At 39.3% G+C, this 23,700-nt stretch overlaps 5 protein-coding genes across 8 annotated transcripts; 3 read left to right on the top strand and 2 right to left on the bottom strand.

The window, feature by feature from the left end:
* Positions 1-1,350: 1,350 nt before the first annotated feature.
* LOC137739597 (short-chain dehydrogenase reductase 3a-like) lies at positions 1,351-4,157 on the top strand. Of its 2 annotated transcripts, none has more exons than XM_068479220.2 (3): positions 1,351-1,658; positions 1,815-1,898; positions 3,078-4,157. In XM_068479220.2, the coding sequence occupies exons 1-3, from the start codon at positions 1,639-1,641 to the stop codon at positions 3,883-3,885; spliced, it is 912 nt and encodes a 303-aa protein (XP_068335321.2). In that variant the 5' UTR covers positions 1,351-1,638; the 3' UTR covers positions 3,886-4,157. The 2 variants fall into 2 exon arrangements, with proteins under 2 accessions (XP_068335321.2, XP_088555687.1); XM_088699561.1 differs by having other exon boundaries at positions 1,361-1,658; positions 1,753-1,898.
* Positions 4,158-7,216: 3,059 nt separating this feature from the next.
* LOC137739763 (transcription factor ICE1) lies at positions 7,217-10,511 on the top strand. Of its 2 annotated transcripts, none has more exons than XM_068479467.2 (4): positions 7,217-8,648; positions 9,135-9,356; positions 9,465-9,635; positions 10,143-10,511. In XM_068479467.2, the coding sequence occupies exons 1-4, from the start codon at positions 7,542-7,544 to the stop codon at positions 10,224-10,226; spliced, it is 1,584 nt and encodes a 527-aa protein (XP_068335568.2). In that variant the 5' UTR covers positions 7,217-7,541; the 3' UTR covers positions 10,227-10,511. The 2 variants fall into 2 exon arrangements, 1 of the variants encoding a protein (XP_068335568.2); XR_015966437.1 differs by having other exon boundaries at positions 7,316-8,648; positions 9,465-10,058.
* Positions 10,512-10,748: 237 nt separating this feature from the next.
* LOC137739613 (aspartokinase 2, chloroplastic) lies at positions 10,749-15,450 on the top strand. Of its 2 annotated transcripts, none has more exons than XM_068479243.2 (14): positions 10,749-11,230; positions 11,625-12,170; positions 12,272-12,354; positions 12,455-12,495; positions 12,678-12,832; positions 12,975-13,124; positions 13,211-13,306; positions 13,397-13,513; positions 13,754-13,873; positions 13,959-14,051; positions 14,134-14,256; positions 14,494-14,610; positions 14,759-14,821; positions 15,050-15,450. In XM_068479243.2, the coding sequence occupies exons 2-14, from the start codon at positions 11,763-11,765 to the stop codon at positions 15,188-15,190; spliced, it is 1,707 nt and encodes a 568-aa protein (XP_068335344.2). In that variant the 5' UTR covers positions 10,749-11,230; positions 11,625-11,762; the 3' UTR covers positions 15,191-15,450. The 2 variants fall into 2 exon arrangements, with proteins under 2 accessions (XP_068335344.2, XP_068335345.2); XM_068479244.2 differs by having other exon boundaries at positions 10,795-11,230; positions 14,134-14,250.
* Positions 15,385-18,132, bottom strand: LOC137739612 (Pentatricopeptide repeat (PPR) superfamily protein). The gene has a single exon (XM_068479242.2). The coding sequence runs from the start codon at positions 17,954-17,956 to the stop codon at positions 15,476-15,478; it is 2,481 nt and encodes an 826-aa protein (XP_068335343.2). The 5' UTR covers positions 17,957-18,132; the 3' UTR covers positions 15,385-15,475.
* Positions 18,133-18,316: 184 nt separating this feature from the next.
* On the bottom strand, positions 18,317-22,019 carry LOC137740001 (sialyltransferase-like protein 1). The gene is made up of 11 exons (XM_068479783.2): positions 21,495-22,019; positions 21,310-21,389; positions 20,994-21,080; positions 20,811-20,888; positions 20,634-20,725; positions 20,310-20,511; positions 20,000-20,090; positions 19,777-19,835; positions 19,519-19,667; positions 19,274-19,355; positions 18,317-19,169 (listed from the first exon to the last, which is right to left on the bottom strand). The coding sequence occupies exons 1-11, from the start codon at positions 21,619-21,621 to the stop codon at positions 18,786-18,788; spliced, it is 1,431 nt and encodes a 476-aa protein (XP_068335884.2). The 5' UTR covers positions 21,622-22,019; the 3' UTR covers positions 18,317-18,785.
* Between the last annotated feature and the right edge of the window lie 1,681 nt (positions 22,020-23,700).

Raw genomic sequence — 23,700 nt, 5'->3', positions numbered from 1 at the left:
TGCGTGTACAAAACATGATAAGGTAAGGGCAGTGAGGCCAACAAAAAGAAGAACATGATGGAATAATTTAAGTTTTGTTTAAGAGACAAGAAATATGCAAATATCCCGCACTTTGAGATTGTAGCTTCACTCACTTGTCTGATGTTTGTCTCCACAACCTCAACAATCTGCTTAATTATAGCTTAATTGTTCCTTAAATATATATATTGAGATCCAATTATATATTTACATCTTTAAACTAATAAATATTACACCATTCTTTTCTTTACGATCATTGATCTCCCTTTTAATTTATTTTTTCTTATTTTACTTCCTATTTTTTGTTAGCTACTGTAGTCTGCAGTACCCTAGCTACATCCTAAGTACCCCACATTGATTCTTTATACCTCCTAACCATTCATTTCGTATTGAGATGTGATATTCATACACCTCATTTTACTTTTTACACACATTTTTAATTTTCAGCGGTCAGATCGGATGAATTGAAAAAGATCAACGGACTGAAAATATCAAAGAATATGTGTGAAGTAAAATGAAATGTGTAGATAACATATCATTTCGTATTTCTCATGATCCACTATAAATGTTCAACTTCAACATGATATATTTAAAGGTGTATATATACACACATGCGTGTACATATATACATATACTATTATTCGGTACATAACTGCATATGATCTACAAAGATTTCTACACACTCCATATTAAACTATGCGTTTGTCATTGCTCTACTTGGAAGTGCCCGGCAGGCCGGTGGCAGTGGCCCAAAAGATTGAGAAACCAAAGTTGTTTCTTTGTGTTTGAAAGCTATTGTTTACTTTTTTGATATGCAATATTATATGAGCAATGCTATATTTGCGGACAATATTTGAGTACTCATTGGTGAGGATTTTATTTTTACTCACACTAATGTATGTGGCCCCGAATTTTATTGTAACATCTGTACCTCTCAAAATTTTCTAAACTAGCAATCAAACATCTGGTTATCTAATTACTACATGCATTCAAATATTCCTCATGAGAGTTGACAACCTCTTTCCTCCATTCCTCAGTGAGATTTGACAATATTATTGGGCACATGCGGGTTAGTAAGAATTGGGTGCTTATCAGTAAGCCAAATATTGCCTTACATTTACCACATTTTTATACTATATTTGTACCATTTTTTTAATAAATATGAGATTTACGACACATGTAGATCACATATTTATTAAAAATATGATACAAATTAATGTCGTAAGAGTAACATGTTTGATATTCTATTTTAAATTATTTTAATTAAAAATTAAAAATTCCAACTTGAATGGCAATAATAGGAGACACTAACCTGATCAATTAGCATAACTCCGATCTATTTTAAAAACTACAACTCGGCTTCCTTGTGCTTTTTTAACTTCCGATCATTAAATACGACAGGTCACATATGTTATAAACCATCTTCAACTTCAACATCAACTCGGTTGGTGCTCTCTCTCTTTGTGCATGAAAACGCGTACCTACTAGCTCTCCATTAGATTCTGGGCCTTGTTTCTGCTACCTTGAGTTCTGCCACTGGTCAAGCAGCTCTTTCTCTCACAAACTCTCTCTCTCTCTCTCGCTCTCATCCTCAGAATTCATCAGATCTTTGCTGCAGATATGCTCAAATCACTAACCAGGTCAGTTTACACCTTATTTACCAATTATACCATATATGCTATTTGACATGATCAAAACAATTATATATGCTAATCCCTAGTAGTAGCTATATAGGGGCTGGAAATTCACGGAAACTGATGAGGGATGTATATGTGGAATATTTGTTTTCTTCTCAGAGAGTTTAAGCTGATCAGCTGCAATGCTTTTCTCTGTAAGCGAGCAAGGCCCTTTTCAACGAGTGGCGCAGCTGGCCATGGAAGGTATGTACCTATATCATATGATCTGCTGGTGTTTTAGCTGCAGATCCATCGATTCCAAAAACATGCATGCATAGTAGATGATATTAATTAATAATTTTCCTTCTTTTGCCCATCTTCTCTTCTCTTGTTAATGGAAATCTCTCCTACCTCGGCACCTTAGTCATTGTGATTATTGTCGCGCGCATATATAGTTTTTGTGGCATTATTATTTTCTGTCCCATTACGCACTAGTACTATATCATTTTAAGTATATACCATGTTATATATATATCTGTATGCGAGGATTTATTTAGTACATATGTATAAACATAACCATCTTGAACAGTTTCCAAGTAAATTATGCATATAACGTGGAGGTATGAGTGATCCCATGATTAAAATTTCATTTCCTAGTAATTAATTTCGGCATATTCCTCTGCTCTTTGCTCTCTGCTCTCTTCAATATGATATAGTTTAGTTTATTGAGGTCAACTTGAGTATTTGATTAATAATTATGTTGGCAATGATGAAGATTTACACCCTGCAGCACATGCAATGTTCTCAAGCTTAAGCTACCCCTGGTTAGATCTAAAGTAACTATTCATACCATATGTCTTCATTTATATGAAAATAACTTACGTACAACTAGAACACTGTTACGCTGATATTTAAAATTAATCATTTTTTGTCTTGTATGTTATCTTTTTCATGTATAACAATGTATAACTGATTTTAAAATACCATTACATTGACTTTTGTTGTAATTAATTTTTTTTAACAAGTTTGTTGTAGATAAGTTATTCTCCACTTTTACATTATGTTACGTTTCAACTTTGATCATTATCAGGCATCAAATTCAACTCTTTATTCAAAGTTTTACGCACAAATCACACTTTATATTAATTAATATGAATCAAATTTTGAATGGGGCGGTGTTGCTTTTTTGGGTGATTGCCGGCGTGGAAAAATGATCCACAACTTCGTAGTTGAATGATCAATCCGCCCCCAATAATCATTTTCTTAATCGGACGTCGTTTGGCATTTTCAAACGACATGACTGATCTTGTCTTTTCATTGATATATTCAACCACGCATGTTGTTCCTTTCTTTTCTTTTCTTTTCATTGTATATTAACATGATAATATTAACATCTGTTTTGATGCATTAAGAATCTAATCACACTTTCTTTGTAAAAAGCAGGCTGCAAGGCAAGGTAGCCATAATAACAGGGTCAGCTAGCGGGCTTGGGAAAGCCACGGCCCACGAGTTCATCCGACATGGAGCACACGTCATCATTGCAGACGCAGATTCTGAGCTGGGTCCACAAGTCGCCAAAGAGCTGGGGCCCGCAGCCCACTTTGTCCAGTGCGACGTTGCCGTTGAGTCCCAAATAGCTGAAGCTGTAGAAACCGCCGTGGCTCGTCATGGAAAACTTGACATAATGTACAACAACGCGGGAATAACAGGCCCAGCGTTCCCGCCCAGCATCGTTGACCTGAACCTTGAGGAGTTTGACCGCGTGATCCGGGTCAACGTGCGGGGCGCGGTTGCTGGGATAAAGCATGCGGCACGAGTCATGATACCTGCGGGCTTAGGCTCCATACTGTGCACGTCCAGTATAGCTGGCTTGTTGGGTGGGCTTGGCCCTCACCCCTACTCGATATCGAAATTTACGATACCTGGCCTGGTGAAGTCACTGGCGAGCGAGCTGTGCCGAAACGGGATCCGAGTCAATTGCATATCGCCGGGTCCAATCCCGACGTCAATGGTGGTGCGGGAAATAGGGCAGCTTTATCCGGGGGCCCCGGAGGATCAGGTTAAAGAGATAGTGAATGGGCTGGGAGAGCTCAAGGGTGCGAAGTGTGAGGAGATAGATGTGGCGCAAGCTGCGGTGTATCTGGCATCGGATGAAGCAAAGTATGTGACGGGTCATAATCTGGTGGTCGATGGAGGCTTCACCAGCTTCAAAAGTCTTAGCTTCCCTCCTCCTCCGGATCACTCTGTGTAATGTAATGCTAGTATATGTCCAGAGTCAGGGACGGAGTCAGAAATTTCTTCTAATAGGGGCAACCTAAAACAACTCTTATTATAGTATGGTTATACGCAATATGATATTAAAGATGGTTTCAAATGATGATGTATCACAATTCCAATGTTACAAAAATTTCAATATAGTAGTGGAAACTGGCAAAGTGATGAGAAAAATATAAGTGTATGATAGACGGGAGAGGGTTTTTTCAATTTGAATGACAGAATAAGAGCATTATTGCTCATATAATATTTGATATGGAGTATAAGTAGAATGAATGTATGTTGAATATTAGATACATATATTTTCTTTAAAGATAACCCGTGTATATTATATAATTGTAGTCTGCAACTAAACAAACGAATTACTTGAGTGGGGGCATCTGCCCCCAATAAGCCTTCATTGGCTCCCTCCATGTCCAGAATCCAGACTCCAATTAGGTTTAGACTTGTTTTCGCAACAACGTACACAATTACGCACATGCATGTTTCTTTGTTAATTCAAGAAGCTGGATTATATATGTACTATAATATAATGTTGATGAATTGTTTCCCGGGAACGTACACATTTACGTGCATGCATGTGTCTTTGTTATTTCAAGAAGCTGGATTTTACATGTACTATAGTACCAGGTTGATGAGTTGTTTCCCGGGGAACCATAAAATGGTGTAAGTACATACGTGTGTCCATATGCACACCCGTGATTGATCTAAGTATTACTGATTGGATCTTCGGGCCCTGCATTTAGATGTTATGCATTTAACCGCATTTTATATAATCTTAGCCGTCTAAACAATTCAATAATTAAAATGAAGCCACATAAGCCTTAGGATAAATTTGTATATCCAAAGTTAAACGGTGACAGTCCTCCATTCTCCTGATCTACTCCCTCCCTCTTTCACGAGAAGCCCTTCCAGATTTCAGAATCCCTAGTGGGAACAGCCCATTCAGCCGAACCAACATTTAGAGTCGATGAGACTTCACATTTCAGAATATCCTCTCATAAAATGTTGTTTTGACATGCTTTGTGCTTTTTTCTTTTTTTTTCCCATCAAAATCCACAAGCCCTCAAACTCAGAATTACGAACTACGTATGGAGAAATTCTATAGCTTTAGGGATGGGTTATAGAATTGTCAGAAGGTTTTCTTAATTACACATATTTTTCAGTTCATATGTTTGAAGTCGGAAACGGTATCCATAGGCCATAGAGAAATAATACAATCAGGTAAACTATTCTCATAATTGTTTCTAATTGATAAAATACAGTGTGGATTTGTCAACAAGTGTTCTTGTTTGAAAAGAAAAAGAAACTGAATAGAAATAATCTGTGGGAGGAAGTGAAGAAAGAGAGAGATAGAAGGGGAGGAACTAAACACGAAGGGAGAGAGAAAAGAGATAACCGCCGTATGGGATTAACGTAAGTTCGTAAAAGAAAAATAAGTTAAAGATAGAGTAAATGATGTATAAAATCCTAAGTCATCGGATTGCTTGAATGGCTAAGCTTCTATAAAATAAAATGCTGATAGATGCACGACTTTTTATTTGGGATTTTTATTGATTAGTATGTCAATATAGCGTTCGGTTGGTACATTGTTTGAGTTCACTCCTAACGTCATATATATTTTCTTAGGAATAACTTGCATAATACAAATAAACTGTCATGTGACGTTCTATTTCAATTATACAAAATACATTTTTAACATATCGTTGTGTAATTGACACAAAATGTAATGTAGCGGTAAAATATAAGTTGTTTCTCTATTTGCTCAGAGGAAGAGGTGGAGCCATCCACATCGAGCAACTATACATTATTAATAAGAGTGGTCCCGCAGGTCACACAGCTGAGTGTGAATTCACTACGAATGGTATACAAAATGCCTGCATGCATGGTCCTGTCTCTAATCTTTTAGCTGTCATGGACCCGCCAGGAGCTTGCAAGCTGGTTTCCTTATTACTACTGTTTCAATAAAAAAATGAATAACCTTGCACTTTTTTCGTGGTGTGGAATCTGTGGATGAATCATATATTTCAGATAAATTTTCAAAATTTAAACTATCGGAAAATATGGAGACCACAACGCCCGTAGTAAAACACAACCGCTTTGGACAGGTCTTCGATCGTTAGCACTCTTCAATCGTCAGACTTCACATGTATGCATGTTGATGTCGGCCAAACGGCCAAGTTAAAACTTGGAACATTTTGTATTTATTTTTCCATATTTGTCTACATTCTACATTAATTTGTACGTTAGAGACAATTGCAATTAATATTTTGGCATTGCATGGTTGATATTTTATTTTTGGTCGGAACATGGTGGATATATGATATAATTCTCATCTCACGACTTGGTAGTGAGTTGCATGCATGATGCATGCCATGTATGTACACGTACTAGTCCATACTGGACTAGTTAGTTTTATTGGCGATGATGTTGATGTTGTTGTTGTGACTTAAGACTGTTCTAAACGGAAAGTTGGATTTCAATAACACTTAATTAAAGGTGTTTGAATTCTAATTAATTAAGTTAATTCGTCTTACACACATGAACGTTGAACACCCAAACAAAGTTGAAAAAGGAAATTGTAGATAGTGAGATTTATTGCGGGGAGTACGTAGGTGCGGTGAATCGCAACGAATCACGAGAACCTTGGGGTCTCTTTTAGAAAATTTATTCCAAGTTAAGTCTTGCTTTCAACTTTGAACTTTTGAACTTTGAAGTTGCATGGCGCAAATGGCAAAACACAACTTAAAGTTGTTTCATTATCTTGGTGCATGTACCTTATGGTATGTGTGTGGAAGCCACAACATGCAATATTATTTCTAAACTATGCCAGCTGCTGAGTAATTCTAATATCATACGATCATGTAATGTTAAGATTTTATGTATTTAATTTGGTTTTTACTATTTCGTGAGAATTCATTATTAAACTTGTCAAAAAATGGATCACTGATTCTTTTAATAAAACCTAATTTAAAACTTTTTTCCAAAATAAGATGCAAGTAAGATACAAAAAATCTAAAACGAAAATACTTAAAAGAACAATATTCTTCTAAGCTTGTAAACTAATACTAGCAAATTTTTAGTTCGAAAAGACAAAAGCCAAAACCAGTGCTGCAAATACAGTTTTCTAATATTTCTCTATCGCAAAATCCAAAAGTCAGAGAATTGGTGTTGATTACTTGAAGTGTTACACGTGAACCAGAAATTGATTGGCTAATTGGGCTTCCGTTAAAATTACTCATCTCGCTTTGGGTAATTGGGTTGGGCTTTTTCTTTTCTTTTGGGGACCTTGGTAACGCATGTTCATCAGACAGACTCGCCTAATGTAACACAAGGCGACAAACCAAAAGGAAGCAGCAGCGTGCGACCGCACAGACAAAACGTAACGTTCCAACTTGAACGAAGCCATTTCCATTTCCCAGCTGAAAATAAAGAGAGAAAAAACATTGAGAATCTATATCCCTCCGTTTCTTCTGAAAAATGATGACCCAGCGCTGAGCAAAAAGTTCCCCTCCCATCCTTTTCTGCGTTTTATACCGGACCTTTGTAACTGAACCCATCCTTTTATTTTGTCTCCTTCAGACGACCTTCAATAAAAATAACAAAAAGCCTGACAAGTGAAGAAACACAGTCATGCTTCCGATGTCGAGCGGCGCCGCTTGGATGGGCGGAGACGAAGACGACGCAGCGTCTTGGACCAGAAACAGCACCACCACCTACAACAACAACAACAACAACGAGGCAGAGCCCAGAAGAAACGACCAAGACTCGAGCTTGGGAGCTTCTTTTTCAAACTTCAAGTCAATGCTGGAAGGTGACTGGTACATGAACAACGTTCTCAGCAACCCAGCTCAAGACCTCCATGCCTTCTCTTCCACCCAAGCTTCTGAAACTACACTTGCTCCTCTGCAACCAATCGACTCCTCCGCCTCCTGTTCTCCGTCGCCGGCCTTCTCTCTCGACCCTTCACAGCCGCCACAGCAGTTTTTGCCTCCAAAATCCTGCTTCTCCTCTCTCCTCAACGTCGTCTGCTCCAATCCTTTTGATAACAGCTTCGACCTGGGCTGCGACGCTGGGTTTCTGGGCTCCTTTCAGGGAAATCAGCCTTCCAATTCCTCTGTTCTGATGGGTTTCACGGCCCTCAATTCTCATTCTCAGATGGGTACTCCCGAACTCAGTTCGAGCGCCGAGTTTCCAGCCAGTCGGTTGCTTCCGGTAACGGACAACGCCAATGTACTCGACGGCGACTTTGGCTTCGAAGGCTTCGATGGCTCGGCCGGAGCTCAGCTGCTGAACCGGGCTAAGCTCCTGTTCCCTTCCATGGGTGCTCAGCCCACTCTTTTCCAGAAGCGCCGCCAAAACTCTGTAGGCGATGGGGGTGATAAATTGGGAAATTTGGAGATTTCGGGTCCCAGGTACGGGGGACTACTGGAGAGTTTGGAGAAGAAAAGGAAGAGGAACGAGGAGGGTGAGATGGAGGAAGGGAGTCTGGATGTGTCCGGTTTGAATTATGACTCGGATGACTTCAATGAGTACAGTCAAGTGGAGGTGGAGGAGAATGCGAAGAATGGTGCAAGCAATTCGAATGCCAACAGCACTGTCACCGGTGTAGAGGGAGGAGACCGGAAGGGCAAGAAGAAGGGTTTGCCGGCCAAAAATTTGATGGCGGAGAGGCGGCGGAGGAAGAAGCTCAATGATAGGCTCTACATGCTTAGGTCTGTTGTACCCAAGATAAGCAAGGTAGTCATTTTCTGTACTATCTATACTTAGACGTAGTTCTCCATTAATTTATTTTTGCCTTGTTCCTTTGAAGATGTAGTCTTTGTGCTTTCCCCGTCTTTTTATGTTAGTTTATGTGAGTTTCTTGTTCTAATTATATTGTGTTTCTTTCGTTTTTCATTTTAACTAGTACTATAAGTATGTGAATTAGCTGAATTTAACAGCGGAATTTGCGTGGAAGAATTACAGTGAATTTAAGCCATTTAGAAAGCAATGTATTCATACCATTGTATTGATGTATAAGAGAAGTACCCGTGCTGTTTTACATCGAATTGGTCGTTTTACTTGAAGGAAGTTAATATTTTGGAAAATCCATGACAGATCTGATGGCTCTTGATATTGCCTGAAGTTTGGCGATTGTTTGGGGGATTTATCTTCCTGTGTGATTTGTGGCTTCTCGCTCATTAGTCATAATACCTGATGAGTATTCTGTCATGTTGTAAACAGATGGATAGGGCGTCCATACTAGGGGATGCAATTGATTATTTGAAAGAGCTTCTACAAAGGATTAATGACCTCCATAACGAGCTGGAGTCAGCTCCACCCGGTTCTTTGCTGCCTGCTTCAACAAGTTTTCATCCATTGACACCCACTCCATCCACCCTTCCCTGCCGTGTTAAAGAAGAGCTCTGCCCAAGCTCCTTGCTAAGCCCCAAAACTCAGCCGAAGGTAAGTTTTATTCACCTGGTTTTGTAGTTTGAAGCATGTAAAAGGTGCATAAAGTATGATTGAGGATTTTTCTTTAACTTGTAATATTTGATCAACTGTATTTTGCAGGTGGAGGTTCGGGTAAGGGAAGGGCGAACTGTTAATATCCACATGTTCTGTTCTCGGAGACCAGGTCTCTTACTCTCAACCATGAGGGCCTTGGATAACCTGGATTTGGACATCCAGCAGGCTGTGATCAGCTGCTTCAATGGGTTTGCTTTAGATGTGTTCCGAGCTGAGGTATGTTTCTTTTTGGGATAGCGAATTGCTGAGACTGTTTTTACAGTGTACAGTTTCTGGATATGAAGCATAAGGGTGAATTGTATTAACACAAATTAACACACACACACGCATATCTATCTGTTCTGCTTTTTAATTTTTGGTGCTTTACCTTTTGACATCCAGATCTAATATATAGTATTATCCTGACTATGTGTAAAAATCTTCAATTTTACTATGGGAGATATGAAAGATGAGTTTGCTATGTTTGCTGCTTCTGAACTTCAACTTTCTATTCTACTGTGTTTGGAAGATAGACTATCAGATAAAGATTTTAATCCCAAAAAGATTACTTGAGGTTGGTCACAAAGTTTGATTGGCATAAAAACTGCTTCGGTTGCATCTGAGCCTTTTTTTCCGGGAATGTCATGAAATACAACTTTGGTATTCTTACTGTATCTTTTGCAGTAGTAAAGTTTTTGGGTTAAGTAGGGACACACAAAATATAATCCCTTGTATGTTGAACAGCAATGCAGGGAAAACCAGTTCTTGCCAGAGCAAATAAAAGCAGTACTTTTGGATTCAGCTGGATTTCATGATATGATGATGTAACTGTTACTCAAGCATTACAAATTGGAGCCTTACAATTGGGAGAAATTAAGGCAGGCAGGCACCCTCAACTCAGCTAGCTAGTTTGCAAATGCAACGGCTTCCTTCTCCTCTCTTTGTTCCATCGATAGAGCCCATAGAGCTTAACTCGAAGAATGTCGGCCGATGATGTCCGTAGATTTAGTTTTTTTTTATCATCTGTTTTGTTGTAGTGGATTATGTTATGTTGAATCATCAGGCAAAACTGCTCTCTTATCTTCAGTAACTAACTTCAGCTCTTGATATTAATTTCCTCTCTCTTGTTGTTTACTTGTGCATGCATGAGTAGGCTACAATGTCTGTTTGCGAGTTGTTTTTAATTGCAAGCCATGTTAATACTCTAAGTTAGATTAGAGCGAGGTTTAAACTTGGGACGCAATTTGGACCTTAAGAAAGAAAAGCTTCTTTGCAATCGGTGCCAAAACGTTGTTTGACAAATCAAAGGAAGTACTTGTTGAAACAGTCTGAATGGAGGCCCACAGTACTAACTGAGTCAATACGTGTCCACGCCAACCGCGCCATGGGAGACGCGGACAATTCTGGACTCCACGTTTGGTCCAACTTTTCTATTTTTAAACCGCCAACCTCACTTTTTCTGTAAGCGGCGTCCCCCTACGAAATTTCTGTCAAATTCTGATGGACTCAGAACTTGTAAGTCAAAAACCTTGGTGCTGCGTCAAAAACAAACAACACAACACTGTCGAAAAGAAGAGGCGCCGCCAGGGTTGGGTTTGGTTTGGTTTATTTGTGTGTCTGTCTTTCTGTCTTCCGGGTATTCCTTCGGCATTCCTTGAGTATTGAGAGAGTTTTGCCGCCAGCTCGCCCTCTCAATGCTCTGAATCTTCAACGACGGACCACAGAGCCTCTGCCGCCTCTCTCTCTGCATTCCGTTTCCGCCGCGCCGTTCCGTTGTTGGAGGCTCTACGTTTGGTTAGGTCTCATCTTTTTGATCTCTCTATCTTCTCAAGGTACTTTTCAATCTCTCTTACTTTTGTCTTGTTTGTGTTGTGTGTCATGCATTTATACATGAATGCTGTCCCCTCACCACTCTAATATCAATGCAAATGAATTTATTAAAATGAATTTAGAGAATTTTAATAAAAAATTCTTGTATTCATTTTAACGAAAAATTATATTTTTAAATTAAAAAATTAATTTTAGTATTATTTATTTTACTTTTTATTTTATCATTATCATTAAAATTCAAAAATTTTAAATCCCTTTCGTTGGTTTCCCAATGAATTAATTGCTTCTCTCCGTTTTACTTCAAAAAAAACTAAGATTTTGAAATTATCTGCTTTAAGTCCTTTTACCCGTTTGTTTACTTCTGAAATTATTCATTCAAGCTATGCAATTTTGCAGATTGAGCTGCTGCTCAAGTTCGAAATTCGATAAACCGGTTCTGTGTTGGGATCTTGAGTTTCTCACTCTGTGCGCCATAACAATCAACTGTTTCAGACACTCCGTTCACAACATTAGTCGGAATAACTTATCTTTAGAATGGTGACCGCCTTGCATTTTTCCGGAGTTAAAACTCTGTGCCCTGCATCCTCAGAAAGATCTTTGCAATTCAATCAACCGCTTTTGTCACAAAGTCTTGGTTTCGCAACTTGTGTCGCTTCCAGCAATGGATTCTATGCAAGTGCGAAAGACTTTTCTTGTACGAGCAGGGTTTTGAGAGTCAGTTGCGAGGGAGGGATTGCAGATGTTCTTGAAAAGAAACGGACTGACAATCAAAGCCTAGGCGAGAATGAGAAACAACTGACGTGCGTTATGAAGTTTGGTGGCTCCTCGGTGGCTTCTGCAGAGAGAATGAGGGAGGTTGCTGATCTTATACTCAGCTTCCCACAAGAGAGGCCTGTCATTGTTCTTTCTGCCATGGGAAAGACAACTAACAAACTCCTACTGGTACCACTTTATATGAACATTACTTGATATGTCATCCAACTTTTTATCCCTTCATTTCTTACCATTAACAGCTTACGGTCAGATTGGTTTCTCATGAGTAGGCAGGAGAAAAGGCCGTCACTTGCGGTGTTACCAATGTATCTATGATTGATGAGTTGAGCTTCATAAAAGAATTACATCTCAGGTGAGAGCAGTGAAATATTTTTCTTTCTTCTATAATTGTTTTAGGAAAAAGAATTCGATTTTCGATTTTTTCTCATTGTGCATCACCCTATTCTGAATAGGACTGTGGAAGAACTTGGAGTGGACAGCTCCATCATTTCATGTGAGTTTCTTTTCTTACCCGCACTTACAGTTAACTTTTTTTTATTATAAAGCAAATTATGATATTTGTTTTGTATATCAGCAAGTTCAAAATATTAAGCAGCCTAAAGGTGGCTTTGTATACCAATGTTCATTGTAATCCTACTGATTTTTTTGGCTATACCCATTTTCCCTGATTTGCAGCACACCTCAAAGAACTGGAACAACTTCTGAAGGGAATTGCTATGATGAAAGAGTTGACTTTACGAACCAAAGACTATCTGGTTTCATTTGGGGAATGCATGTCCACGCGGCTTTTTGTTGCCTATCTGAATAAGATTGGCGTTAAAGCCCGCCAAGTATGTTCTTTTCCAATTTAATTTAATGGTGAAAAGTGCTCTCAAATTTCCTGCTGTAATTTCTGAAGAATTCCTAATTGTTTGTTAGCACCATTATTGCTGATAGAAAATTCATATGATTGTGTGTTTGTTGTTTTGGCAGTATGATGCCTTCGAAATTGGGTTTATAACCACAGATGACTTCACAAATGCGGACATTTTGGAGGCAACTTATCCGGCTGTCGCAAAGAGGTTACATGGTGATTGGATATGTGATCCTGCTATTCCAGTTGTTACTGGTTTCCTTGGAAAGGTGTCCCTTCTGGCTAACTTCAATGTATCTTCAGTTTTTGAAAATTTCACCCATTAACACTATTGACACTGTTTTTCTGGTTACAGGGATGGAGATCATGTGCTGTGACTACGCTGGGTAGAGGTGGTAGTGATTTGACAGCTACAACCATTGGTAAAGCATTGGGGTTACGAGAAATTCAGGTGAGTTCAAATAATCTCTCACTTTTTTTGCCCAATTTCCTAGTTCTTCTAAAAATAGCAAAATATGACCTATTTCTCAATGTCATACAGGTGTGGAAGGATGTTGATGGCGTTTTGACATGTGATCCTAACATATATCAGTGCGCAGAACCTGTACCTTATTTGACATTTGAAGAGGCTGCCGAACTTGCATATTTTGGTGCTCAGGTATCAATAATGATGCTAAATATTCATAAATATTCGCAACACTTCTCTTATTAAGTGCCAATATTAGACACAATGGTTTCTGACTTATTTAATACAGTTTTTTTTCTGACTTTAAATACTCAGTTTTCCTCTTCTAATGGTTTGAGGTGCTTTGGACCACCTGTATTTTAGTTACAATTGTTTTTGTTCAACAAGAAAAAAAGAAAACATGATTTAATCATTTTTCTTACCTTCTTGCAGGTCTTGCATCCACAGTCCATGAGACCAGCTAGAGAGGCTGATATTCCAGTGAGGGTTAAAAATTCATACAACCCTAATGCTCCCGGTACTGTTATCACCCATGCAAGAGATATGAGCAAGGTGTGTAAAAGTAGTCTGCTGGAAAATTGAACTCCACTGTCAAAATGCTTCCCACTTCATTGAGCTTTCTTTGTCGCAATTGCAGGCTGTATTAACCAGCATCGTTTTGAAAAGGAATGTGACTATGTTGGATATTGTTAGCACCCGCATGCTGGGTCAATATGGATTTCTTGCCAAGGTGAGAAAACAAATTACCTTTTTTTCTGTAGGTTGTCCTCTTGATAACTTGGTGGCTTATATTTATAATATTTTCCATGTAGGTATTTACAACTTTCGAAGATTTGGGCATATCAGTTGATGTTGTTGCTACCAGTGAAGTTAGTATTTCCTTGACACTGGATCCCTCAAAGCTTTGGAGCAGAGAGCTTATTCGGCAGGCAAGTGTATGATCTCATCTTCCTTTTCCTCTGACTGGTTATGATTTTCTGGAATTTACTTGACACATGCATCTAAGCTTTATTAAATTGTCCGCGTATGTTTTGTTATGATTTTTCATTTTATGCATGTTCGTTCTTGTCGGTGCATAGTATGGAAAAATGGTAGCCAATCACGTGCACACAACATATTTTCGCTTGCAATTCTTATATAAGTTCTCATTGAATACCGTATCTTCCTTGCAGGAACTTGACCATGTCGCGGAAGAACTTGGGAAAATTGCTGTTGTCAATCTTCTACAGCACAGATCAATTATATCTCTCATTGGAAATGTGCAGAGGTCATCACTGATACTAGAGAAGGTAATGTATTGTGTTTTGCTAAGTAGTTAAAGAATGTCCCCTAATTTGCTTTTGTTCTTTGGTCGACTGCAACTTCATCCAACATTAGCCATCTCTTTGATCATGTATATTTGATTTTAGTATTCACATTTTTGGTCGCATGTGGCAGGCATTTCAGGTTCTTCGAACCATTGGAGTCAATGTTCAAATGATCTCTCAGGGTGCATCCAAGGTATCTCCCAACAACACTAGTTCTCTCTCTTTTCATTGTAGCGGTGAAACGGAAAGCCAAATTTTCGATGCCCTCTTATCTGTCTCTCCTAAATCCCAGTTCATTTTCGACTAGGCATGATTCATGAATGAATAGGGTGCTTACAGTTGATTCCCTATGAAATGTTTATAAATTTGATTTGATCATTTCGGTAGTTGAACTCACCATTTACGTATTACCACTGGCCAGGTTAATATCTCTTTGGTTGTAAATGACGATGAAGCAGAGCAGTGCGTTAGGGCTCTCCACCAGGCTTTTTTTGAAAACGATCTCTTTGAAGTAGAATGTGGATCGGAGAATGGTTCGGTCTTAGTATCAGAGCAACATTGAAGGAGATTCGATTCTTCGATTCTTTGAAAATGAACCGTTAGTTTACACACCATATGATTTTCAGCTTTAGTCATTAGTTCTACCATTTCTGGAGAAAATATCTGCCCCTTGGGCTGTCAGTTTAGAATTGAAGACGTGGTATCGCCACCGATATTGTATCATGTTGGATAATGTAATGCTTGTGTTGCAAGGAATTAACTAGGAAATAATTATATTTTTGGTGAAATAAAGAATGAGCAAGGGTTATTATGGTTTTGAAATCCCGTCCCAAGGATCGGGGAAATGTCACCAGAAGTCTCCACAAGAGCAAAGCCCATCTCTAAAATGATGGAACCTGCTTGAGTCTCTAACTATTATTTCCCTCCCAACAATCTTTGTGATCACCTTGATTGCGGCATGGCAGTCCGTGCAAGCTCGTAAGTTCTTCATCACCACTATCGGTGATCCTTCCGGTGTACTGATCAATGCAAAAGCAATTGCTAAGCGTTCACTGTGATATTTCAGAGACTCCACTTTTATTTCCTCATCCTCGTTGTGCAGGGCACAGCTTATATCCGGCTTGTATCCTTCCTTTTCCATCTCCTTCGCCAATGTGTCAATCTTGTTCATAATCTTCGCACTCTGTGGGTGGCTCTTGTCATTCACTGTAAACACGTGCGTTTTGTGATTGATTTCCACCCAACTATACGCTGTAACCTTTCTGATTCCTCTCTCCCTCATCGCCTTCATCACCTTGACAACACTCTCCCATTGACCTGTTGCTGCATAGATATTTGACATGCTGACATAAGCACCTGCATCCCTAAGCTTTTCCATTTTGAAAAGTCGGTCTGCTGCTCTCTCTGCCAATTCTTGGTTCTTATGAATTTTACATGAGTTTAGAACTGATGACCACATAATCTCATCGGGCTCAAATGGCATTTCAGCCATCAATTTCTCTGCTTCACTGAACCTCCCACTTCGACACAACAAATCAACCATTGATGCATAGTGCTCTCTCCTTAGAACAATCTTACTGTTGCAAGTTAAGGAGTTGAAGTACTGTAGTCCTTCGTCAACAAGCCCGCAGTGGCTACAAGCAGTTAAAACGCTTAGGAAGCTCACTGAATCTGGTTTGAAACCAGACTGAACCATCTGTTCGAATGATCTAAGAGTGCCTTCGCCATCCCCATTTAGTGCATAAGCTGAGATCAGAGCATTCCAGCAGACCCGATTCCTCTTGGGCATCTCTTGAAAAATTTGAAGTGCGTCTTTCATAGAACCACATTTTGCATGCATATCTAGGAGTGCGCTTGCAGGAAAAACATTGGATGTGAATCCTAATTTGACCACAGATGAGTGTAACTGCTTTCCCAGCGAGAGGGAAGCTAAACTCGCAGAGGCTCTTAAGACGCTAGCAAAAGTAGCCTGGTCCGGACTAACATTTTCTCTGCGCATCTCATTGAACAGTTCCAAGCCTTCCTCATGGACCCCGTTTTGCACATATCCGGATATCATTGCAGTCCATGGAACTGCACTTCTGTCAGCTAGAGTTGTGAATATCCTTTTGGCTTCCTCAAATCTGCCACATTTGGCATACATGTCCACCAACGAATTTCCAACCTGAATTTCTGAATCAGCTGTTACTATAATCGCCTGGGAATGAATCTGCCGACCCATGTTTAAGTTCAGCGTATTTGATGCGATGCTCAACATGGTTGGAAAAGGAAATTTCTTCCTGTCATGTTTAGTTAACTGTAATTCACGAAAAAGATCAAGAGACGCTTTAAATTGCCCATCCCACACATGAGATGTGATGATTACATTGTAAGAAATACCATCCAACTCTGGCATCTCATCGAAAAGTTTCCTTGCTTCAACCGAAGACTCATTCTTTGAGTAGAAATCGAGCAATGCATTCCCCACGAACACGTTCCAAACAAAATTAGTCTTCACCACAAAACCGTGAACCTGCTGCCCAAAGGTTATGTCGTCTAAATTAATACCGGCACAAAGTACTGCTGCAAAAGTGAACTCCGAAGGCTTGTGACCCAAGTTTTGCATTTGAGCAAAAAGGTTCACAGCCTCTTCATTCAAATTATCTTTTGAGTATCCTGTTATCAATGCATTGAACGTAACATTATCTCTCTCGGGCATTTCCTTGAAGAGTCGACAAGCTAAATCCAGGCGACGCGATTTGCAGTAGGAATCAATCAAGGAATTGCAGACCATGAGGGTGGAAGCATATCCCAACTTAAGGACATGTGAATGAACTTGAACTACTTGTTCGGTGGTTCCCATGTCGCTGCATCCGGACAGGAGAGTAGCAAAAGTCACATAATCCGGCTTGGTTCCCCACCTGTGCATGTCGGCGTAAAGTTTAAATGCCTCCTGGTATCGATTAGCTTGGGAAAACCCACCTATTAGTATGGTCCACGTTACCGCTGTACGGTCAACCATGGTGTCAAGCAGCTCTCTGGCCTTGGAAAGATTGCCGGAGTTGACGTAACAGGAAATCATCATGTTTGTGGAGACGGTGTTTTTGTGAGGCATTTGGTCGAACAGTTGACGTGCTCGAGACAATTCACCTCGATTTAGGAAGTTATTGACCAGAAAATTGGACCGGCATGTGTGGGCATCGAAGCCCGTCTTGATGAGACGGGCATCAACGGAGTTTTGGGCGTTGAGGTTGGGATTAGGGAATGGTTTTGGGGAGTCGGGGACTCTTGGTCTTGGAGTTGGAGTTTTAACTTTGAGGAGCGCATTTGACGATCTAAATGTTGTCATATCGTATCGTATGCAATATATCAGCTGTTTTAACCATTTGGGTGGGCTCCTGGCAAATGTTGGCTGTGGAGGCTCCTGCTTGTTGTGCTGTTGCGGCGCTTTCGGCCGCAGCGGGTGGAGGAAGCTGTTAGGGTTTGTTTGTATGTTTCTGGTTTGGGCTTCAAACTACGTTTTGGGCTCTTGGTTACTACGAAGGTCCATCTTTTGCTCTTATAATTTAGGTATTTTGATCTTTGTTCTTTACTTCTTTTGTGTTTTAATAATAAAGTAACCCCTTTACCGAAAAGAACAAAAAAAAAAACAGCCATACAACCCAAAAGAAAAGCTTAATTGGTACTTAAAAGTGAGAAATATAACATCTACACAAAATGTCACTGAAATTTCCTCAAATAAAACAAAATGTCACTTAAATCAATTTACATGCTTCCGTTGGATAATGAATGTCTATGCAGTAAGTACTAAAAAGAATCTATAACAAACAAACATTAATTAAGCCACCATACATGCGTGTGTATCAGTATTTCCATACATCTTTCTACTTCCAAAAATCTCTACGAATGTAGCCAAAAAAATTATGAGCATTTGATCAGTGTAACGCTGGCGATGTCTTTCCCACTGCTTAAGGCAGCTTGAGATTCCTCCCATGTCATGACCACTCATCCAAGCATAACGAGAGAAGTGGAAAAAGCCGAGTTCTGTAATCCACCGGGAAGAAGACCATCTCACTGAAAATTCCACAAGTCAAGGAGAAACCGGGAATACACGGCTCGGTCTGCTCTAAACCATCCAAATTAAGTCCATAAAGAATCAAACACAGGATATTTCTTGGCTAAACATCTGATTTTAAGGAATGCCTCACGCATACAAGGTCATCCAACTTATTGCCATCCATTTTGTAAAGAGAAACACCTTCCATTTGAATATAGTGGTCCTGCGCCTCCTTCCTCAGACTCTTGAAAGGCAAGACTTCCCATTTATTGTAATTTGAAAACTTTCTTTTATCACTCATGTCTGGAGAGCCTGAGACAGGCCCAACTTTGTCAGCGTCCACGTTGCCCGACACCTTGCAACTACCAAACTGTCCCAAGTCACCAGCCTCACCCCTCTTTAATCTCAAGGCAGCTGCATGAGCTCTGCCTATCATTTCCCGACTTGGCACATCCGACCAGTCTTGCTTCCTCTTAGATCTCATGGGAGAATGGATTCGGACAACCTGACATAAAAATAGTAAAAGTTGAATCATTTGGGGATAAAAATTCAGGCATGAGCCTATAACTGCCATACATTCTAATAAATAAGAAAAGTTTATGTTCTTACGCCAAGGCACTCTAGGAGCTGGTAGTATGCCCTTCCTTGAAGTGGATTGTGCCCTTTCCTAGGTGTAGAGAAGTAACGTGTCCTACAATGAAGCACAAACTAGTCAGCCAAAGGACGACAGACAAACAATGTCACACCTGAATTGCACTGATGATAAAGGCAGGAATATAATTCCTTGCTTGCTAATAATGATGCCTGCAAATAAATAACAACAGCATATCAAGTAAAAGCCAAACGAAACAAACCATTCAGTATAGCCAGGATCAACAGTGAAACCATATATGTCAACAATGTCGCACATAGATAGTGCTAGTTCTACTGATTTCATTCCGGTTCCTTTGGCACCTCGGCGGAGCACAATACCTTGGAAAAGGTAAACTGGATTTGTAATACTCTGCAATATGTTAGGATCCAAAATGTTAGTCAAGTCTCGGAAAACGAAGTGTGTTAACTATCTACTCAGATAGAACATATATATTGGCCTCATTAGATGCGATCTTCACCTTGATCATTGCATTAAAGTCTTTGTGCGTAACACTTTTGATTATAAGTACCTCATCAGCTGCACAAGAAAGGGAAAGTTGCAAACATGGAAACATACTTCAAGTAAATTTTCTGAAGAGCGATGAAGATTTAGGATTTCACATATACAACAAACAGAAATTAACTTTGCCACACAAAAGTAAGAAATAAAAATTAAAACACACAAATTACTTAGAAGCATACCAGACCCATTTAGAATGGCAACCATGTTTCGAGCAGCACCCCTTACAACAAGGCGAAAATCCCTCTTCATACCAACATACTTGGCATATTTCTACACATATGAAGGACTAATTGAGAGTTTTATCAACTAAATCACTGCCTATTATTCCATAGGAATCTGTTGCCTATAGAAGGAGTAAAACTGAAAAATAACAATATACTTAAGAGGCTGTGTTTCCCAACTAGAACCACAGAAGAACCAATGGCTGTCTGTCATGAAAAAATCAATCCATATATTCACCGATGATAGGAAACAAACATGCTATTTTACCTCATTAACAGGAGCCTCATTGTCCCTTATAACAGCATCATGACTATCAATCTCTTTTCCAAACTCCGTCTTCAAAAGATCTCCTGAATTTCCAACAACTGCACATGTGCGAAATTGCCGAGGATGAAAGGGTGGCTTTGCTGGTAGTAACACATTAAGATGTTCCTCACAAAGTGTCTTATTGTAGCATTTCTTAGTTCCCCTACAACCAAACAAATACAGAGGTAAACAGATGGACTTGATGTTCGTAGGCATTTGCATGCTATAATCTATTGGCAGAAATCAAGCACAGGTTTGGAAGATATAGTGTGTAGACAAACGTACAATTGTGCGATCCTTTGTGGTGCATACTCCTCCCAACCTTTAGGCCGAACATCTAGATACTCCCTTGTCAATACTGTCGTCATGTTCCGGTACTGCATCCATCCTTAAAAGCATCAGTTCGAAGAATTGGCTTAAGGGGTTAATTACACTTAGACAGATGATAGAAGGGAGACAAACCTGCTCCCACAAAAGAAGTGCCTCACAAACATTGTAGGGGTATTCGAGTGCTTCAAACTTTTTAAATTGCTCATTATACTGCAATTCGAGTCTCATGTAAATAGCCATTGGAGACTAGACTAGTATCAAAATTCAAAATTCAAGATGAAATTGTGGTGACAAGGTAAAGAGTAGTCGACGGACCCAGGTGCTGTTAGTTCCTTCCGGGAACTTAAGAGTCAGATTGCAATGGTCAATAATGTGTGCAGTCAGACCAAGCCCTCTGTTTGCCTACATTTACCTTAACCTTTGTAAGAATTCATACCCAACACAAAAACACACAAAAATTACAGAAAAATGAAGAAAGAAAGGAACAAAAACAGATTTCTTGGATCAGTATAACGCAAAAATATACAAAATTGAACTGAATCGACAACTTGAATTAGTGATTTAAATGACAATATTTAAATTTAAACAATGGATTAACAGAGGCAGATCCGGTGAAAATTAAGAAACTAACCACGCATTGCTTCACAGTAGACTGAAATTCCGATAAAACCCGAACATCATGTTGGGTGTAGAGATCTAATTTCTGATTACCTGGATACATATAATTAATGATAAAGAAATTGAATTATGAGTGAAACATCGTGTTTAGTTTTGATTTAAAGGAAAAGATATGAACGTGAGTGAGCGAGGGAGGACCTGCGAATAAAGAGGATTGGATGGCGAAAAGGAGAAGAGAGAAGAAGGCGACGGAGCAAATCAGGTAGAGAATAGTGGGCCGCCGGTTGAGATTGTTGCTGCTCGACGCCGGTCTGTGACTTCTCATTGCTCTACTACTGCTCGAACGAACAATAACAGCAGCAAGTCTCTTATTCTGCTTAGCTCGAGTAGGCCACGCGGAGAGAGACTAGGAGAGTGAGACTATCGACATTCGACCCCGAGCTTCTGATTCAGGGAAGCATATACCCAGCCAAGGAAACCAGTTGAATTACCAGACAAGCAAATCAATTGATTCTTCACTCTATTGGTGTATAGTATTTTTTTTTTTTCTTTCTATTTTTCAACTTTAAAAATCAATAAAAATAGTTTCAGACCTAATAATGTTAGGATTTTATTCAAAGGTCTTACAACATTTTATTTAGCTACCATGCAAAATTTTTCATCAAACTAAAAATTGTAATTTTTTCATAAAAATTGTGAGTTATATAACCTACGTTTCAAATCGATTTTCGGAAATTTTAAGACATTTATTATAAGCCAAAACTTGAGTTTATTCTCGTCAACATTTTCCTTAGCTCCCTACAAAAAATTTCCCAAAACTAAAAATTTCAATTTTTTCAAAAAAATCTTTGAACTATATAACCTACATTTTTTTGTGAAAAAATGCAAATTTTTTATTTTAGCCAAATATTTTTCGTGAGTATTAAGGAAAATATTATATGGCATTTGCAATCGATTTTACGGTTTTTTGAGCAATAAAAGTATATTTAGTAGAATATTTGAGCCAAAAACTAAAAAAATAAGTAAAAGATATAGTAGTGAGGACCAAAACAATGTCAAAATGGGATTCGCCTCATTCTACATGCACATAGTCCGTCTCGTTTTGTATGCCAAAAGCCAACCCCATTTTTGTGAGTGGAGCTTGCCTCGTTTTTGAAACCACCAAGCATGACTTATGGAAATATTTTGCGTGGGAGTTAAGGAAAATGTTGCAAGACCTTTGGATGTGATCATAACATTTATTAGGACCCGAAACTATTTTTTATTGATTTTTAAACTTGAAAAATAGAAAAAGTAATCTAAACTAGTAGTGGGGCCATCAAAGAGATTTGTAGGTTTAGAAAATCTTGGGAATGTCCTAAGTTAAATTTATTAAACGTGTGGTGTGACTATAATTACTCAAATTTTGGGTTACACTGAATCTTGTAAGAATCCTCAAAAATCATTGGAAAACATGGGTTATAACTCATAGTTGTTGTGAAAAAGTTGAAATTTTTAGTCTTGGGTAATACTTTGTGTATGAGTTAATGAAAATGCCCCAAGACCTTTGGAAGTGATCCTACTGTTTACTATGTCTCAGAACTATTTTTTATTCATTTTTTAAGTTTTTAAAGTAAAAAAAATAAAATAAATATATAAACTAATAGCGAGCCCAAAGAGATATTGTGACATCTCACATCGGCCATGGGAGTGATCCTTAAATGTATATTTACATCTCTACCTAGCACGAGGCCTTTTGGGAGCTCACTGGTTTTGGGTTTCGTATGAACTCCGAAGTTAAGCGAGAAGGGGCTAGAGCAATCCCATGATGGGTGACCCACTGGAAAGTTGCTCGTGAGTTCCCAAAAACAAAACCGTGAGGGAATGGTAAGCCCAAAATGGACAATATCGTGCTACGGTGGTGGAGCGGGCCCGGGAAGTGATCCGTCCCAGGCCGGGATGTGACCATTGGTATCAGAGCCTAACCTTGGTCGCGTGTGTGCTGACGAGGACGTCGGGCCCTTAAGGGGGGTGGATTGTGACATCCCACATCGCCCAGGGGAGTGATCATTAAATGTATATTCTCATCTCTACCTAGCACGAGGCCTTTTGGGAGCTCACTGGCTTCGGGTTCCGTAGGAACTCCGAAGTTAAGCGAGAAGGGGCTAGAGCAATCCCATGATGGGTGACCCACTGAGAAGTTGCTCGTGAGTTCCCAAAAACAAAACGGTGAGGGAATGGTAAGTCCAAAACGGACAATATCGTGCTACGGTGGTGGAGCGGGCCCGGGAAATGATCCGTCCCGGGCCGGGATGTGACAGATTTATAGGTGTCAAAAATCTTTGGAATGTTCTACATTAATACTAGAATGACTCAAATTAAGGCTTATAATGAATCTTGTAAAAGTTCCCAAAATCGATTAGAA

Source organism: Pyrus communis, chromosome 9 (assembly GCF_041283825.1).
Source record: "Pyrus communis isolate YQ-2024b chromosome 9, ASM4128382v1, whole genome shotgun sequence".
In the NCBI taxonomy this organism is placed as follows: Eukaryota; Viridiplantae; Streptophyta; class Magnoliopsida; order Rosales; family Rosaceae; genus Pyrus; species Pyrus communis.
The sequence above is the reverse complement of the archived record's forward strand: the minus strand, read 5'-3'. Positions and strand labels throughout refer to the sequence as shown.